At 41.2% G+C, this 21,051-nt stretch overlaps 1 protein-coding gene across 1 annotated transcript in view; it reads right to left on the bottom strand.

The window, feature by feature from the left end:
* QRFPR (pyroglutamylated RFamide peptide receptor) overlaps positions 1 to 17,411 on the bottom strand; it is a 130,492-nt gene extending 113,081 nt beyond the window's left edge. The window contains exon 1 of the mRNA XM_089684316.1: positions 16,580 to 17,411. Coding sequence (XP_089540442.1) covers positions 16,580 to 16,919 — 340 coding nt within the window. The 5' untranslated portion in view covers positions 16,920 to 17,411. The remainder of the gene's footprint in view (positions 1 to 16,579) is intronic.
* Positions 17,412 to 21,051: the final 3,640 nt, after the last annotated feature.

Below are 21,051 nucleotides of genomic sequence, written 5' to 3' on the forward strand. Positions count from 1 at the left end.
TACTGTAATTCTCTGCAATCCCCATTGCAGCTCCGGTAGTCCAGAGGGAGTTGATAAGTCAACAATCCTTTTCTTCCCCTCTTGCTGCTGGTGTTGCAATTAAATGGTTGAAGCTTACTACTCATGACTATACAATCTGTTAAACATTACTAATTGATTATTTCTATTTTACCAATGTCCTTCTTTTTTGTGTTAACTGAAGTTGTATATTCTAAACCCATTATTTCTGTGGCCTACTCTTTTGATCAAGTTTAATATAGAGGCATTACTAAAGTATTGTGTCTCTTGCATTATTATTCTATACTGTTGAAATACCACATACTGGCCACTTTAATAGGTACACATGTTCAATTGCTTGGTAACACAAATTGCTAATTAGCCAATCACATGGCAGAAACTCAATGCATTTAGGCATCTAGGGGAAAAAAGGGGATTTAAATTTCTTTGAATGTGGCATGGTTGTTGGTGCCAGAAGAGCTGGTCTGAGTATTTTAAAAACTGCTGATCTACTGGGATTTTCACACACAACCATCTCTAGGCTTTACAGAAAATGGTCCGAAAAAGTGAAAATATCCAGCGAGCGGCAGTTGTGTGGACGAATATGCCTTGTTGATGTCAGAGGAGAATGGGCAGCCTGGTTCAAGATGGTAGAAAGGCAACAGTAACTCATGTCAATATGGACCAAAATCTCTGAAGTATGTTTCCAACACGTTGCTGAATCTATGCCATGAAGAATTAAGTCATTTCTGAAGGAAAAATGGGGCCCTACCTGGTACCAGCAAGGTGTACCTAATAAAGTGGCTGGTGAGTGTATGTCTGAGCCCAGAGTGTCAGAGGTGTTGGGAGTCTTGCAAGGTCACAGCAACCACTGGGGACAAGCATTATCAAGCGGCACCTGGGGGGGGAGCACAACAAATGAATACAAATTCATTTGTAATTTTTGTTATAGTTTATTTTGGATTGGTTGAAATTTGTTACTATTGTGATTCGGAGAGTCAGATAGATCTGAATCTCTGAATCATGCAAATTTTATCTGAATTTTGATTTGGAGCTAAACGAATCACGCAGGTTTTCTATGTAATCCAAAGGGGGAATTGCATTACCACTCAATAAATGTGTTTTAATATATTACATAAGAGTGAGTGAGACGTTTCAGGGATTAGTCACCTTTGCCATTTATGTATTTGTATCTTTAACATTTATTTTATTAGAACATTTATCTACGTAAACGTACAGTAAATGAAAGATAGCATGTTGCCTCACAGCTGAGGGTAGCCAAGTGCTCTTATATAAAAGGTCATATAGCTCTTTGTACCTTCAATGCTCAATTTGCACAGTCATTGGCGTCTAAATGTTAGATAAAAGGGCATCACACTCAGTAACCATTTATAAATCATTTAAAAAGCTTAAAGAAACTTCAATGCATAAAATAAACTCAATTTGCTTTGTAGATCCAAAACCTAATGGGATCACATTTTGTTTGCCAAAGCACTGTGATGTAGGAGGACCAAGTAAATTAGTGACAACATTAAACAAATCAGGTTGATTCTCAGTTCAAAAATCTATGCAATAGTTTTTTTTTTTGTATATTTGCAGACCCTGCTTTTGCACTTCTGTGCAGTGAACCTAGAAAGATTTACACAGGTCTGCAAAACAAAAGACTTAAGTTGAAATATATATTTAATCCAAACAGACACACAGTTTAAAAGCGGTCAGGGGCATGTTGTATATTGTTAACAGTTCTACTTTAGAGCATCTGAGAGAGAAATGTATAATTGAGGTGCATAATTATAATATGTCTCTTTCATAATTATTTCTCCTGTTTATCATTGCCTTGCTGGGTGAAAAAAATTGACATATCCTCCACTGTATCATAAACAAGTGCCATATATTTGCTTTCAGAAATGACTGTTATTACTCTTTCCATCCAATTTGAATCTCAGTGTTGCTAATCTCCTCCAGCCACTTTAAGCTACATTTTGTCGAAATGCACTTATCTATGATACACATTGCTCTCATTGTAGTAGAAGCTATACATCATTTCTTGAGACTGGCTTCCTGGTGGGAACTAGGGAATTTAAGTTTATTGAAAAATTAGCACTTATACATGCACATAATTTTTTTTTTAATTAAATTGGTCTCTAATGTTTCCATACAGCATTGAAAAAGTAAAACTCAAAAAAAAGTACTTTAAAGCTTTTAAAAAAACCTGATTATATATACTGTATACTGCTCAAACAAATTAAAGACACACTTTGAAAACACATCAGATCTCAATGTGGAAAAATGTCATGCTGGATATCTATACACGTTTCTAAGGATGCCCCATCGTTTGATAGAAATCAAAGTTATCAATCTATAGATGACTGAATTCAAGGACACCCTGAAAATCAAAGTGAAAAAATAATGCAGCAAGTAACTCCGTTTTGGTGAAATTTAATTGCAGCAACTCAAAATTGTACTCAGTAGTTTGTATGACCCGCACGTGCATGTATGCATGCCTGACAACGTCGGGGCATGTTCCTAACGAGACAACGGATGGTTTCCTGGAGTATTTCCTCCCAGATCTGGATCAGGGCATCAATGAGCTCCTGGAAAGTCTGAGGTGCAACCTGGAGGCATCAGATGGACAGAAACATAATATCCCAGAGGTGTTCTATTGTATTTAAGTCAGGCGAGCATGGGGGCCATTCAATGTTATCAATTCCTTCATTCTCTAGGCCTGCAGACTCTTGCCACATTAGGCTGGGCATTGTCGTGCAACAGGAGGAACCCAGGACCCTCTGCACCAGCATAGGGTTTTACAAGGGGTTCAAGGATTTCATCCCGATACCTAATGGAAGTCAGGGTGCCATTGTCTAGTCTGTAGAGGTCTGTGTGTCCCTCCAAGGATATGCCTCTCCAGACCATCACTGACCCACCACCAAAATGGTAGTGCTGAATGATGTTACAGGCAGCATAATGTTCTCCACGGCTTCTCCAGACCCTTTCACATCTGTCACATGTGCTTAGGGTGAATCTGCTCTCATCTGTGAAAAGCACAGGGTGCCAGTGGCAGACCTGCCAATTCTGGTGTTCAGTGCAAATGCCAATCAAGCTCTATGGTGCCGGGCAGTGAGCACAGGGCCCACCTGTTAATTTCATTACCATCAAAGCAGCTAAAACTGATTAACAACCCCCTCTGCTACTTAACTGATCAGATCAATATCCCAGGAGTTTAATTGACGTGATGCTATACTTTTGAGTAGTATATGTAGTTATTTATTTATATACAGTTGTGTTCAAAATAATTGCAGTGTGTTGAAAAAAGTGAATAAAGCTCAAAATCCTTCTAATAGCTTTTATTTCCATACACACAAATGCATTGGGAACACTACACATTATATTCCAAATCAAAACATGAAGAAAAATATATCACATTTGTGTTGTTCCTCTAAAACAAATTGAAGAAAAGTGAATATTAGACTGCTCAAAAAAATAGCAGTGTTTGTATTCTTCTTTACAAACTCAAACATACACTATATAAACTGAAAAATGTTTGAAGATTTTGCTTTCCTTTGAATCACTTAATGAATATTTAGTTGTATAAGCACTGTTTCTGAGAACTGCTGTACATCTGTGTTGCATGGAGTCAACCAACTTCTGGCACCTGTGAACAGGTATTCCAGCCCAGGATGATTGGACTACATTCCACAGTTCTTCTCTATTTCTTGGTTTTGCCCCAGAAACTGCATTTTTGATGTCACCCCACAAGTCTTCTGTTAGATTAAGATCCGGGGATTGGGCTGGCCACTCCATAACGTCAATCTTGTTGGTCTGGAACCAAGATGTTGCACGTTTACTGGTGTGTTTGGGGTCATTATCTTGTTGCAACACCCATTTCAAGGGCATTTCCTCTTCAGCATAAGGCAGCATGACCTCTTCAATTATTCTGATGTATTCAAACTGATCCATGATCCCTGGTATGTGATAAATAGGCCCAACACCGTAGTATGAGAAACATCCCCATATCACGATGCTTGCGCAACCATACTTCATTGTCTTCACAGTGTACTGTGGCTTGAATTCAGTGTTTGGGGGTCGTCTGACAAACTGTCTCCAGCCACTAGACCCAAAAAGTACAATCTTACTTTCATCAGTCCACAAAATGTTGCGCCACATAGGCGTCTTCTAATTGTAACCATACTCACAGGTAACTTTAGACCTTCTTTGATCTTCCTGGAGCTGATTGTTGGCTGAGTCCTTGCCATTTTGGCTATTCTTCTATCCATTCGAATGGTAGTTTTTCACTTTCTTCCACATCTTTCAGGTTTTGATTGCCATTTTAAAGCATTTGCGATCATTTTAGCTGAGCAGCCTATCATTTTCTGCACTTCTTTATATGTTTTCCCCTCTCCAATCAACTTTTTAATCAAGGTACGCTGTTCTTCTGAACAATGTCTGGAACGACCCATTTTCCTCAGAATTTCAGAGAGAAATGCACTGTAACCAGCATGTACAACATTTGCTGCCTTCCTTCCTTAAATAAGGGCAATAATTGCCACCTGTTTTTCAAAGAATGAATGACCTCACTAATAGAACTCCACACTGCTATTATTTTGAATATGCCCCTTTCAATTAGTGATTCAATTACACAGAATCAGCAGCATGCATGTCATGACTGTTGGATCTGTTGGATTTCTATTACTCTACTACACCTGCTACTAAATTATTTGCCATGTAGAAATATAATTTCTACCAAAAACAGTGATTGATCAGGTTAGTGATGTCTGACTGCTATTATTTTGAACACAACTGTACATGTAGCACCCTCTTTTGTGCTACTAGAATAGTGTAGTGTAGGCAAATCTATTGTGTATGACTCATAGTAATTGTGTGATTCTGTGATTAATGATGGGTTACTGCAGGTCAAGCTGGATGGCTTAACAGGTTGGGACTCTTTCACCTCCACCTGGTTCTGAAGGTCCATTGGAACCTTCTAGAAGCTAGTGGGCGGAAGAAGTAGAGACATAATCTGCATGTTTATGGGAGTCTAACCAATCCCAGGTTTGGAGGCCCTGGTAGAGTGGTAGACCAGCCCGTAAATATGGGCTAGTCAGGCTGGCTAGGGGAGTTGGGTGGAAGATGGAGTGCTGAGGAAACTGTTGGTGGCCTGGGAGGTGTCCCCTGGGTCTAGGGAGGCTGGCCTCCAGGCTGGGCTAGGGCTGGTTCAAGCAGCATGGCATGAAGAGGATCAAGGCCTGGGAGCAGTGGGAGCAAGAAGGATAGAGTGAGTACATCGGCACACTTGGGGATTCCCAAGGGGAGGGACTGCTACATGTAGCAAGCTTTCACAGGACAGTGCTGTGCTTAATCCCTTATCCTTGTGCTGGGAGATCATCTGAGCAACCAGAAGGGCTGGTAATGTCTGCAGGCTGTGGAGCTGGGAGCAGTTCTACAGAGGAGACATCTCTGCATGTAGTTTACAAGTTAAGCTGATTTTCAGTGGGGTTGCGAGTCCCTCTCCCATAAAGGGCTGTTGCTACTGATCCACAAAGACTGATAGCTCTCAAGGAAAAGAATAGTCCAGGATCTGTTTCTGTAAATAGGAAGGAAGTTGTCCATGTGCATTGATTCAGTCAAGTTGGGCATCCCATAATGCCTATTACCCTATCCAAGTTACTTTCCCCTAATAAAATAACAAAATCCAGGCTCATGGACTGTTCACTGATTGTGGATGCAAGTGTACAAAATGCTTGTTGCTTGGCTATGCAGAGCTTAGGGGCACCTAGAAACACAGCAGCCCTCATGAGGGTAGCACTATATATATATATATATATATATATATATACACACTATATTGCCAAAAGTATTGGAACACACCTCCTTCATTGGATTCAGGTGTTCCAATCACCTCCATGGCCACAGGTGTATAAAATCAAGCATCTAGGCATGCAGACTGCTTCTACAAACATTTGTGAGAGAATGGGTCGCTCTCAGTGAATGCAAGCATGGTACCGTGATAGGTTTGCATTCGTGTATTGAATCCATCTGTGAAAATTCCTTGCTACTAAATATTCCACGGTCAACTTAGTGGTGCTATAACAGTGGAAGCAACAGGAAACAACAGCAACTCAGTCACAAAGTGGTAGGCCACTTAAAATGACAGAGCTGGGTCAGCACATGCTGAAGCGCACAGTGTGCAGAAGTCGGCCACTGTCTGCAGAGTCAATAGCTAAAGACCTCCAAACTTCATTTGGCCTTTAGATCAGCACAACAACAGTGTGTAGAGAACTTTATGGAATGGGTTTCCATGACCAAGCAGCTGCATCCAAGCCTTACATCACTAAGTGCAATGCAAAGTGTCGGATACAGTGGTGTAAAGCACGCCACTGGACTCTAGAGCAGTGGAGACATGTTCTCTGAGCAATGATTCACGCTTCTCTGTCTAGCAATCCGATGGACGTGTCTGTGCACAAAGCAAGGTCCATAAATACATAGATGAACGAGTTTCGGGTGGAGGAACTTGACTGGCCTGACCTCAACCCAATTAGAGCGTGGACTGAGAGCCAGGCCTTCTCATCCGACATCAGTGCCTGACTTCACAATGCACTTCTGGAAGAATGGTCAAACATTCCCATAGACACACTCCTAAACCTTGTGGACAGCCTTACTAGAAAAGTTGAAGTTGTTATAGCTGCAAAGTATGGCCAACTCAACATTGAACCCTACAGACTAAGACTGGCATGCCATTAAGTTCATGTTCCTGTAAAGGCAGGCACCCCAATACTTTTGTCAATATAGTGTGTGTATATATGTATATATATATATATATATATATATATATATATATATATCAACAAAAAACAAAAAAGAAAACAATTGTAAGAAAAATTTTCGACACGTTTTGAGTTATTTATTGCTTTATTTTTTTTTAGTCACATCATGCATGATCAATGATCAATAATACTGACCATGCTTGCTGTGATTAAAAAAATCTTGATAAATAAATACATAAATACATTTTCAAAGACCTTTTCAATTTTTGCTGTCAAATTTGAGAAAACCCTACTATATGTATGATATGTGTTCCTGTTCACACGACATGCCTATAAAACATTTAAATATATCCTACCTTTTAGATGTTTCTCAGTAGGATGTATTAAGCCTGACTGCAAGGTATTTTTGAACAATGTTAAAGTGAGCCTGTCCCAAGTCTGCCCTCCTTAACATGATGCAAGAAGCCCAGCTTTTATTTCTTTTACATTTTATTAGGACAGACAGTGTTCAAAACTAATTACAATTGAAAATGAAGATCTGCCTGCATAGTACAGACAGGGTTAATTATAGCTAACACTGCTACCCAGTCCTCATACACAAAGAAAATTACCTAGGATTTTTCCTTGTGGGAGGGCCCAAAATAGAGCATCTAATAAAGGTAAGCTGCATTTTTTAAGTTATGATATATGAATGGGAACATGCAACAAATATTAAAAAAAGTACATGAATAAATAAAACACGTTATCCAAATTTGGCTGCAAAAGTAGGGATACGCTATAAAAACAAACTTAATCACTTCGAAACGCTACAGTTTTACTTTCCCATTGACTTCAATGCATTTCAGAGAAATGTTTGTAACTGGAGAATTTATGAATGCCTTATATTGACAGTGGTGGACCATAACTGTGCAATACATGTCAGTATGACCCATCCCTGCTAGAGATTTGGATTGTGATTTGCTGATATCAATATTGCTCTTTTCACTGTTCTTCTGAGAGCTTTGCAGAGAGCAATCTCTATCTGTGGACCCACAATACCTACATAGGTTATCAAATCACCATTTACCAGGGGGAGGGGGGGGCAGCTGTGACATGAGGGTTCAAAGCCCTGCTCTTCTATCAAGTTGGCTGCCTTCATCAACACACATGAGGTTAGTTACTAAAACTGCATGGTTCAAAATCAGGTGCAGCTCTTCATAGTAACCAATCAGCTTCCAGGTTTTATTGTCAAAGCTTAATTGAACAAGCTGAGGTTAGGAGATGATTGGCTACCATGTACAGCTGCACGAGATTCTGAGTGCACCAGTGTTAGGAAATCTCCCTCATAGAGTAGAGCAAAGCATGGTAAATCAGTAACAGGCAACAATTGCAGAGAGACTACCAGCAATACTGGTTGATTACTCTATGATGACAATGGCAGGGGGAAAATAAATCATTTTGCAAATAATTTCGCACAAATTTAACTGCAGCTAAAACCTTTACAAAAAATGCACCCATGTAAAAGTGCCATAGAGGAAAATAACATTCTCTCTAGATCATGGATTGTGATCATTATTTCTAATAATGGTACAGTACATTAATATGAATGTTGCAAAATTGATATTATAGGTAAATAAATACACTGTATTTTCTAATGAAAAGTGACATAAATATGTATGTAAATAATTATGTAAAACTGTCACACTCAAAATGCTGTCAGATGTGGCTGCACTGAAAATTCATCCGATAAATAATGCAAGTGGAAATTTTATGTCTGCATCAATAAAGCTATTAAAATATAACCAGTGGCTCTTTACTTTGACAAGAAGATATTTACCATGAGGCAGGTTGAGGCATTGCATCTGATGCTTACTCAATTTTATACTGTGCCTTGTATGAACGTGTTATGAAAATTAACTTATGAAAATCTTATGAGGTTATCATAGTTCTTGATAGAGGAATCTGTGTAACCAATAAACACTACCTGCATCTCTTCATTTTCATTTATTATTTACTCATTATCATATGTATAGTAGCATGTTATCATAGCAACCATAGATTTTTGTCTGAACACCTAAAATATATATTAATAGTTAATTGTATGTTCACATTAAGGACATCTGTAGATTTCATTAGGTAGACTTATGTATGTGTCTTTAGGGTCTCTCGCTGTCTGGCATACTCCTACCATGGCTGTTAATCAATGGCATAGCTATCACAAGAGATATTGGAACATGTCTTATACACACATGTTCAATTCCTCCTCAGATTTGCCAGTTTAGGCAACTGGTATCTCATGTCTGTGGGTAGAATGGCACTTTTCTGTAATTAATGTGAATTTCACATACATGTTTTATTGCTGTCCTTAACAATATTACAGTGAAATGTATAACTAGCAGCAAGCGAACAAGCTCAATACTAGGACTAAGTATTCTTTCAGATCTTTTATGTGGTTTTCTGTATTTTATGCAATGTGTTCAAGGAAGTAAATTCTTGGAACTCAAGGTCAGACTAATTGGGCAACAGGTCCAAAGAATAACATACTGTGTATGAAGGTCGAATGATTGAGAGGAACAGGGAGGTGGAATGAGAGAGGAAGAGGGAGGACAACAGAGGCACAGAAGAGAGAGAATGCAAATTAAACACAAGTGGCCCTATTCAAGACAGAGTTCCTCTTCTTAAAGAAGACCTATACTAATCTAGTATGGAGCTGCCATTGCTGAGCTTTCCTAACTTTGGAAAATGCTATTTTCCTGAATGTTATTCTGATCCATTGGTTTCAGTTCTTTCACTTTCAATGACCTGCAACAAGTATGAGGAGAGCTTTGATCTCACTATAACTTTTTTGGCTTGCATAAAAATTCTGGGTGCAATGTCAAAGAATATCCTAAAGCAACAGACAGACAGGTATCTAATATTTTCAGAAAGCATGGGTTTGACACTTATTTCAGTAGTCTATAAACAATCAGAATATATCTTATACTGGTGTGACTAGAACAGAGTGAATTTTTAATACTGACAATAAATATATTAGGTGCTACTATGAACAAACTCTGTCTGTTTATGAAAGTATTCCATATTATTCCATATTCTATTTTCCATATTATTATTATTATTAAGATGTGGAATATCTTCCAGATAAGAAATGGAAGAAAAAAAAAACTAAGTTAACCCTTTTGTCAGAACTTTATTGTTGTACCTTTACCCCCTTAAGAGTCACTAAGTTTTTGGATCCCCCTATAGTCCTGCACAGCGAGGTAACACGCATTTGTTCAGACTTGCATTCTGGAGACAGCTGCTGTACAGGTGGTCCTCTCTCAGGGAACTACTGAGGTTGAGAGGTCCTCCTTTCAGATCCAGCCTGGAGGTAGGCCTCTTCCCACTGAGCCTCCTCCCAGGTTCCTGCATCCCAGTCTCTCACTCCATTTTCCACCCGAACTCTCCTGCTGCTGAGCAGGCTCATTCATACTTAAGGTCTGTTCTGACACTATGCTAAGCCTCCTGCCTGAGGATTGGTCAGGATCCCCTAAGTATGCAGATCAGTCCCTCCTCACCTCCACCCATTGCCTTCCAGAAACTTCTCAAGTCTCTAGAGCAGGGGGAGGAATCAGGTAACTGATCTAAATTGACCTGGCTCACACCCAGGCTGCTATTCAGCCTTCCTCTCTAAAATAAAAAATACTAGCTCCCCCTAAGAGGGGCACTACATAATAAAGTGAGCCTGTCCCAAATGTTACTTTTATACAGTTCCGCTGGTGTAGCTAGTGTCAGGCACCCAGGGGATGTCCTGCACATCTCAAGCACAGTGCCCCAGTTCATGAGATTAAAAACCATCCATCAATTTATTTCAAAACTGTAGTGCTTGCCAGACTGATCCCCTTCACAATGCACTGCTAATCCTATTTCATTGCCTGCTTCTCCACCTGCCTGCTGCCACAACCAACATTAGTTAGTATACTGCTGCTAATGGTTTGTGAGGAGAGGGTACAACAATGTGACAATCATTGTAAGGTGTTCACTAAGCACTGACCATCAAGGTAAGGAAAGCACTGACAACTGTAATGGGTACTTCAATCTGACCACTAGTGTGAGTACTGACCACCAATATAGGTATAAAGAGGGACACTGAGAACTGACCATCAATGTAAGGGGGCACTAAGCACTGACCACCAGCATAAAAAGGCATGCAGAACTGACTAATTAAGTAAGGGAACACTAAGAACTTACCATCAGCATAAGGGGGCACTCAAAATTTGCCACCAATGTAAGAGGTGCGCTAAGCACTGAACACCAAGGTTGGGAAAGCACTAAGCACTGACAACTGTAAGGAACACTCTGATCTGACCACCAGTGTATTGGTACTAAGCACCAATGTAGGTATGTAGTGGGACTCTGAGAACTGAATGCCTATGTATGGGGGCTCTGAGCACTGACCACCAGCATAAAAAGACACTTAAAACTGATGACTAATGTAAGGAAACACTAAGCACTGACCATCATCATAAGGGGGCACTCAAAACAGACCACCAATGTAAGGGGGGGTACTAAGCACTGACCAACAGTATATAGGGGGCACTTAGCACTGACTACCAATGTAGGTATGTAGAGGGACACTGAGAACTTTTCACCAATGTATGAGGGCTCTGAACACTGACCGCCAGCATAAAAAGACATTTAAAACTGACCATTATAGTAAGGAAACACTAAGCATCGACCACCATCATAAGGGGGCACTTAAAACGGACTACCAGCATAAGGGAGGCACTGAGAACCAATGTAAGGTGGGCAATAAGAACTGAACAACAATGTAAAGGGGGCACTAAGCACTGACCACCAATGTAGGTATGTAGAGAGCCACTGAAAGCTATCACCAATGTAAGGAGGCACTGAACACCAGTGTATGGGGGTATGGTGACCATCAATGTAAAGTGGTGGGCTGATCACCAATGAAGAGAGTACATTGTTTGCCAGCATAAAGTGACAATCACTCCTCCACTTCACTGCAAGCTGTGCAAATATAAAGTCCTGACCCCTGCATTCTGACTTCTGCACTGTACGTGCTATGTTGTATATTACATAGCCCTGGCTTCAGAGATCTTCATACTTCATAGTTGTAAGTCCTGTGCTGGTTTGTATATTGCACACTTCTGACCCCTGAACTTTATATGCTACATAATACTGACCTCTGCACTTTATAAGCTATGTTGTATGTTACACATGGGGGGGGGGTAAACTGATCATCCAGTTTTGACTGCTATATACTGTGTTGTTTGTTACATAGTCCTGACCACTGCACCTTATATGATATAGTGCATGTTGCACATTTTTGCCCACTGCACTCTGTAATATGTTGTACATTACATATCTTCATCACTCACTCCATAAGTAATGTTGAATGTTACACAGTGCTGACTGCTATATTCTATACTCGATTGTACATTATATAGTTCAGACTGCTTCACTTCATATCCTGTTGTATACTGATTGTTGCATTCTGTATGTTACATTGTGCAAAATGTCCTGACTACTACACTGTATACTGTATATTGAACATCATATACTCCTTACCAAGGTGTAAAGTGTCTCAATAGATGCTGGTTGCAGAGTAGTTCCCAATCAATAAAGTTGTTAAAATACATGTTAAAATCTCCATTGTTTGCTGGAAATTACCTTAAGCCCTCAGATAAGCATTTATTTCTGAAAGCAGAGGTCTGTATAATATAATGGTAGCAGGCAAATTTCTTTGTCACACAATATTTGTACAACTGTTTATCAAATGCATATTTTCATGAAAAAAATAAACTAAAATGAATTTTAGAGGCAACAAACACAATGTAATACCCTTTTCTTGTAAAATATAAAATATGGGCTTGTGTCAACTATCTAGATATCAAACATGTCAAGCCTTAAAATAGCATGTGCCTGTGAATTATTGTTATTACGTCCGATGTGCATATTATTACCTCACATGTATGGTGCAGTTTATGCTTACATACATGTCTTAGCCCTGCTCTCTGCATTTGCATTGGGATGTGTACCTCTGATTGATCTCCTCTACCCTCCACTGCAGCTAATCAAACACAAATTATGCTTGATTAGCTGCATACAGTAGCTGAAGAATGACAGCTGCAAATCTGGAAGTGATGTAAAACACATCACTTACAGGTTTATTAGTTGCAGTAGGGATCAGGGAATAATGTTCCCTGATCACCTACTGCTCTCTTAGTTACTGCAGCCCTAGACTCCCCAGAGAACCAGGAGAGCCCAGGAACCACCACTGTTGCTGGTGAAGGGAGGGGAAGGTAGCACCTTTGGAGCCATGTAAAAATGATTGGGTGGCTCCACAGTAGTAGAATTCCAGTCTGCTCCCACTCCCATTGTAAGCCTAGTCTAACTACTTTGTAAAATAAAGATGTCTATGCTTACCTATTCTGAAGGTTCTCCTGTCCAGTCAAATGATCTTTCTATAGGCCAGCATCAGTGAAGAGGAGAGATCGCAGACAATGGCTGCAGAGCCTTGATGCTGATATCACCCATAGGCTTACTATGGGGTATCCATTGTCAACTCTCCCTCCTCTACACTAATGCCAGCGCTGGGATCTGATCATGTGACTGGACCATAGCACCCTCAGAATAGGTAGGTATAGACATCTTTCCTTTACAGGGCAGTTAGAATAGGTTTAAAATGAAGGTGGAAGCAGGCTTAGGTAGAGTTAAGATTTGACATGATGTCTACTTTTAAGCTGCTTGCCAGCTATAAAAATCAACATACAGCTCACTGCTGCAGCAGCAGCCATGAGTGTTTTTTAAGTGTTTTTCTCCCATGCCATTATAAATGCACCTTGATAGACAAGAGATAGAGAGGTAGAATCAGATAAAAGAATTGGAGAAAACACACAGGACATTTGTAGTGCTACTGATGTGAAGACACCACTATCACCAGAAATGTAGGATGGAAACTCACCAGACCTCACAGCAACAGAGAGGTTATATGTGCTTACAACTCCAAAAAGCCAGATGAAAGAATTCTGGATACTTGATTATTATTAAGAGGTAGTTCATACAAATAACTCGCTCAAGAATAATAAAGCCCAAAAACCCTCTGATTTATTGAGATCACATTCCATAACAGTATAATGGAAGTATACAGTATAAAATGCTGTACAGTTCCCTTTTCCCTGGGTTTGGACACTGCTGGATGTGGAAGGCACATATTGAAACAGTGTAGTCTCTTTCCTTGCATGCAGTTTGTTTGAGATTACTCATAAAGACTACTTTTACTATTCTTTTTTGCAAGCTGTTTATATTAAAAAGACTACTGCATACTAGTGTGAACAGTTTTGATATTTTGGATGTTATCTTTTTAAAAGTTATTCTTTGTCCTGAGTTTTATTTGTGTTTGTGAGACTGTAACTTGTGGAACAGTATTTCAAGCATAGTTTTTTGGGTACAAGGACTGTGGCCTATACAGTAAGTATTGAGTGTATACAACAAGTAGGCTAATACTTTATGTAATCAATTTCTCTTAGAACAGAACTAAAGCCATCTATTTTAATGGTTTTCCAAAACAGTTACATTCAAGGCATGCAATAAATGATAACTGTCCCAGTGGCTTGTGCTCTCAACTGACCTGTCCAGCCATTAAATGCCTGGTGTCATAACTGATCCCATGTGCAGGACCATGGCAACTGCAGATCAAAGAGAGGCAAAGATGCCAGCTTTAGTACCGTTTAAAGTATAACTAAAGGCAGTGGCATCCTGAGGCGGGTGCGGGGGATGCACTCCGCACTGGGTGACACCAACCGCACGGGGTGACACTGGACCCGCTCCACGAAAAAGTAAGTTGTAAAGCAAGCAGATGATCCCCGCAGGATGGATCTAATCTATCCTGCGGGGATCGTCGGCTTTCTTTACAACTTACCTTTTCATGGAGCGGGTCCGGTGTCACCCCGCATGGGTTGCATGCTGACGATCACCGCAGGATGGATCGGATCTGCAGATTGGGGAGCATAGTGGATAGGACTCCGATCTATTATGCTTGATCCGCAGATCCAAACCATCCTGCGAGGATCGTCGGCATGCAACCTATATGGGGTGACACCGGACCCGCCCCACGAAAAGGTAAGTTGTAAAGAAAGCCAACGATCCCCGCAGGATGGATCGGATCTGCAGATTGAGCACAATGGATTGGAGTCTGATCCATTATGCTCAATCTGCAGATCCGATTCATTCTGCAGGGATCGTTGGAGGGGGTGTCACCAAGTGTTATCGCACCAGGTGACACCAGCCCTAGGGATGCCCCTGACTAAAGGCAACACTTTTTATTAAGTTCAGGATAGGGTGGAGAGGAATTAGAACACCTGTCAGGTTTTTAATGCTGTCCGTGTACCTGTTATGGAGATTCACCCTCTGTGCTTGTCCTGGTGGCTATTATCACTGAAAGTGAAAGAAGATCCCACATTTGAGTTATCGCCACAACAGAAGTGGAGAGGAAATCTTCCAAAGGGGACACTAGTTCTGATGACAACTGGGGATTCCCTCACTTTGGAGGAGCTTCCTCTCACTTCACATTATGGCTATGGGACAGAACATGAAAAGAAATCTCCACAATGTGACACAGATGGCAAAAAACAGACACTTCCCTTCACTCTATCCAAAATGAAAAAAAAAGTTTTACCTTTTGTTCTACTTTAAGCCATTTCAACTGGTAGGTATGATCTTCCCACCAAGTGTCGCAGCATGATATATATGTTGCAGAATTGCTTCCCTTTGTGTTCCCCTGGGTGCCTCAGGTCTTTCATAGTCTTAGCAATGCCTCTGAACAGTTTGCTAAAGTTTACAGAACAGGGAAGGATCAGGTTGATTTGCATAAGCTCTAACAATGTTTTTTAGGCCATATGTCACAGGAGTGCACTCACTTTTGCATTCCTCTGACCTAGAATCAGGCAACAGTGAGCTAAAGCTGGTCACAGAGCCACTCCAGGCTCTGCAAGGATCCTGTCCATATTGTTGTGGTCCACCAGATGCCTGACTGACAAGTGGCTCTGGCTTTTAGTGTGGGGCTGAGAGTAGAACCAGCTGTGGATGCCTCTGTTCAGCCTGACACTCCAGTGAGTGCTAAAAGGGCAGAGCAGAGAGCAGTGACTGACAGTCGCCATTCTCTGCTCAGAGCAGACCAAGAACTGAGTAATCAGAACTTGAGCTTAGACTCAGCAGAGAACCAATGATGCAGCATGGAAGAGAGTGCATACAGGGTTTAGACAAAAAAATGGAAACACTAAATGATTTGCAGGTGTGAAAGTGACCACCTTTAAGGGGACTAAGATTGAGCTCTACAGTCAAGTTTGCAGCAGTTGTTTTCTTATTCTGGGTCACAATCCTGTGCAATGTTCTTTTGTCTCTCTCGATCAGTTGACCATGTCCACTGCACTCATGTTTATTAGAAAACATTTTCCCGGAAACTGTTTGTAGCATCATAACCTTTGATACTGTACGTTGCAACACGGCAAATAAATTGGCAACTTCAGTCACAGAGGCAGCATCTAAGCAGACAGCAACAATTTGCCGTCTTTGAAGCTCAGTAAGCTCTGACATGACTCCGTATTACTAGCAGCGCACGCAGTGAATGACAAAAGCGAAGTTTCCCACCTGTTAGCTAGGTGTCTCAGCACACAGCGGAAGCAAAAGAGTGTTACATCACTTTGAAGGTGAAACATGTCATCACTTTCACACCTGTAAATTATGTGATGTTTCCATTTTTAGTCTAACCCCTGCATGTTTTTTTTTCTTATGACCACAAAATTCTCCTTTAAATGTACAAGTCTGTAATAGGGAGCCCTTACCTCCCAGCCAGTTGGATGAGATGTTCTGCAGCATAGTGAATGGAATACAGAAGAAGGCAATGAGCAGGTCGCTGACAGCCAGGGAGCAGATGAAGATATTGGTGACTGTCCTCATGGCTTTGCTCCTGGTCACCACATAGAGGACTAAAGAGTTCCCAAACAGAGCCAGCACAAAAATGACCACACAGATGACAACAAAGGCGATCTTAAAGGGGGCAGGGAGCTCAGGAATGTAGACCAAGGGCTGCAGCTGGTAGAGCTCAATAAACTGTTCCCTGGTGACATTATTCTCCTGAAGAAGTCTGGCGATCAGCTCTGGGGTGATGTTCAGGGAATGCATCAGGACAGCATCAGGTGGACCACTGCGCTTCGAAGACTCACCACCAATGATAACATTCTATGGGACACAAGTGGAGGTGATCACATTGGAGCACAACTCATGCAAACCTTCCATTCCACAGCCATGTAAATCCGTGTTCTGGGCATGCTGGTAATCCATTTAGAAGACATAGAGTTGTTTGTGAACATCACAGTGAGTTGACTCCAGAAGGTTACACAGTTACAAATAAAAGTAAATCGCACCCAGTGTGGCCGGGGTGTTAAGGACAATCAGGGGTTTGAAACGATTTGCAATGAAGCAGAGGCTAAAGCTCTTCTGACGACAAGGTATGAACTTTTGCAGGAGAAGATAAAGTGCGATCTCACTGTAGATTACAACGCAGGAAACGCAAACATGACGGCAATAATGTCCTTGGCTGCTTTACATGTCATCTATAATGTGGTCGCTTCTTACAAGTGACCCTCCGCCACACACAAGTACAGAGCAGCCGAGTCCGAGTGCTGGCAATGCCTGGTGCTGAAGGAAAGCTCCTCATTATGTAGCGCTGAGCAGCCAATCACAGCACAGCAGCAGACAGCTGACACAAGGCATCCCCAGCATCCTTCTAGCTGAGCACACCTGTCAAACATCTGCTCAGGTCCGAGTGTCAGCTATCACAGCTGTCACCCTCCAAAATACTTCCCAGGTTAAAGTCACACTAAACTCACGTTTAAAAAAATACATTCAAATATGTGTTTTTAAAGGATAAGTTCCCCTTTTTTACAAAAAATAATAAATGCACATTTTTTTGCAGGTATAAAAAAACGTGCATTTATTATTTTTGGTCGCAGGAGCCTGGAAACCATTGTACCAGCAATCAGCAGGTCGCTGGGGCAGTGCAGGTCTCCTGCAGAGCTCTGCTTGCCCCTACGGGATGTACTGACAGGTAGCATGAATAAACTACCACGGCGCTGTATTATGCAGGCCATACATGGGTCAAATTCCGAATGATTTTTCATCCAAAAATTGAAAACGTCGTTCGCATGGTAATCCGTTGGTGCCATCAATGATGTCAAAAATCGGCTGACCAAGTCATAAAGTTCACCCCATATAATAGTCGAAACTTCTGTTCCCTCAAGGTCATGGCTCATGCACATATTCTTTTCGGAAAAACGATCGTACGATTTGACCATCATTGAGTCGAAAATCAGTCGTTTTTCACAAATTTTCCAACATGCCCGATCACCGAAAAGGGAAGGAACCACGAAAATCGGCCGGTGCCATTGACCCACTAACAGACGATTATTCTTAGGTCCGATTTTCAGCCGAAAAATCAGTCGAATTTCAACCCATGTATAGCCGGTATTAGTAGTTCATTGACAACTACAAGCCGACAACCTCTAAGGCTCGGTTCACATCTGTGCAGGTGGTGCTGCTGCAGGACCTACACAAATACCTGCAGCTGCAGGACCCACACAGAGGAATGTGGGACCTGCGGGTTCTAATGGCATGCCGCCCGAGCTGAAAATCACAACCGTACTGGGATTCCCGTGCAGGCTGCGATTTCCGTAGAAGTGCAGGGACTTCTTCCTTTCATGTCCCAGGGCACGGGAGGCCATTCAAATGAATGGGCTCTCGTGCCTATGCAAATCATGGCCCACACAACCGCACAGATAAGAACCTGGCCTAAGGCTGTTGAGACTTGTAACTTCTCATTCACAGAGGACTGTGAATGAGTGACACGGCTGGGCAGGCGGAGCCCTGCCCAGCCACGTTTTTTAAAAATTGAGAGCTAGCGGGGGGACTGAAGTTCTCCTGCTAGCTGTAAAACCGTGGAAGTGTATTCATAACATGTTACATGTTACACCCTGAATGTAACACGAGTGTACCATGTAACATGTTATGAAAGATGAACTTATCCTTTAACTACAGTACATGAGCTCCAGAAGGTTTTACCCTTTTCATGACCAGGGCATTTTTTGCTATTTGGCACTGCACTACTTTAACTGACAAATTCACGGTCATGCAACACTGTACCCAAATGAAATTTATATTTTTTTTTCACCCCAATAGAGCTTTCTTTTTGTGGTATTGGATCATCACTGTTTTTTGTAATTTATTATATAAACATATCCCCCCAAAATGTAAAAAATGTGTCTTCATTAATTTAGGTCAAAATGTATTCTGCTACTTGCCTTTGATTAAAAAAAGAAATTAAATAAGTATAAAATGATTGGTTTGTGTTAAAGTTATAGCATCTACAAACTATGGCATATGTACTGGAATTTCTATGTATTTATTTTTTATAATGTAAGTAATGGCGGTGATCAGCAACTTATAGTGGGACTGTGATAGTGTGGCAGACAATCTGACACTGACACTGGGTGGGAACTAACTAACTGACACTGACACCACCAGTGACACTAATACAGTGATCAGTGCTAATCATATGCACTGACACTGTACTCATGACACTGGCTGGGAAGGGGTTGCCATCTAGGGCAGGGGTATCAAACTCCAGCTGTTGCAGAACTACAAGTCCCATCATGCCTCTGCCTTTTGTAGTCATGCTTGTAACTGTCAATCTTGCAGTGCATCATGGGACTTGTAGTTTGGCAACAACTGGAGGGCCGCCAGTTTGACACCTGTGATCTAGAGTCAATCAAAGGGTTAACTGTGTGCCTACCAATGTGTAATGTGTGCTGCTTTCACAAAGAGCTTTGCAGAGAGAAAGAAACAGCCACATCACTGCTCCATGTACAGAGCACTGTGTTTTTAGTAAACACAGAGCTCTGTACTGTGATTCACTAATCTGGTCAGCAAGTCCCGACCATAAATCATTGGCCGGGACCTGCAGACCGACATGTGCTGTACCAAATGACAGCACAGGTGAGGTGGCAGGCATGCTTGCACACTTCCTACCCAGAAATGCTGGATCACGTACATGTATGTGATCCAGCGCACAGCGGCTGGCCGCCCACAAAAAAAAGGCAGTAGGTGTTCTGCAACTGATTAACTCAAAATTGTACATATTGCTCCCAGCCTCTTCTTATCTGGCTTCCTGTTAAAGGGTGGCTATGTTCATGCTAGATGATCCCACTGCATGTAGGAAAGTAGCCAGCCTCCCCATGGGGCCATGGACTATGGGATATGTAGTGTGCATAGAACAGTCCACATAACAACAACTGACCTGGGCTAGTTGTGGGTGGGGCTTGAGGCACCCTAAAGGGGAACTCTAGAAACTTTGTTCACTAATGCCCAACTAAGAAGTCAGAGGTAATGAGACATCTGCATTAAGGCAGCATTCCAACTTAGAAGTGAATACAACTTTGTAGCACAGTTACTAGAGATGTGCACAACGAAAACATTTTTGTTTCCGATTAATTTGTTAAATCATTCATTTTGTTTCATCATGTTCATTATGTTAGAATGATTCGTTCTCAGAATTCATTTCATACAAGCATATTCTTTTTGTTTATTCACTGTTCCAAATCAATTCGCATTTTCGGAAAATATTATAGAAGATTCAGATTCATTCGTTATGTTGATATGTTATATTGGCAACTTGCTTGCATCTTCAATGCGACTAGTTACAACTTTGATGTTTTGCGACTTTGTCTAATCATAACAATACAGAGTGTGACACATATTATTGAACTTACAAAACCCTCTAAAGTCACAAACGAAAGAAATGAATGAATACAAATGAATTTGTAGTATTGTTAGAATTTATTTCGGACTAGTTTAAATTCGTTAATATTGTCATTTGTGTAAAACATAAGCTTGCTGAGGCTCGGTACTTCTGAGGATCCTCTCTCACATTCTTCCCCATGACATACTACAGGCTAGATACATAGGGGTGCTGTGCCATGGTTCTGGTCCTGATCATGGGGCACTGGTTGCTAGAGAGGAGGTCATGCCTTGAAACCCCCTTGCTAGAGCGCTCTGTCGTCCCTGCCATGTCACAATGTATACTTGCCAGCTGGTGGCTTTAGCACCAAACACTCCTCCGGTTACTTGTGGCAACAGCAATCAGATCTTTCTCTCTCGCTGTAGAATCCACCACTTGTTCACCCTTGGTAGTGTGTATCCCCTGTTGTAAGCCCTGGTCTTTTATATGCCCTGTATGCACTCCTTTGTAGGAACTTCAGAC

The sequence above is a fragment of the Staurois parvus genome, unplaced genomic scaffold, assembly GCF_062004578.1.
Source record: "Staurois parvus isolate SC_StPar_1 unplaced genomic scaffold, SC_StPar_1.0 ptg000344l, whole genome shotgun sequence".
Lineage (NCBI taxonomy): Eukaryota > Metazoa > Chordata > Amphibia > Anura > Ranidae > Staurois > Staurois parvus.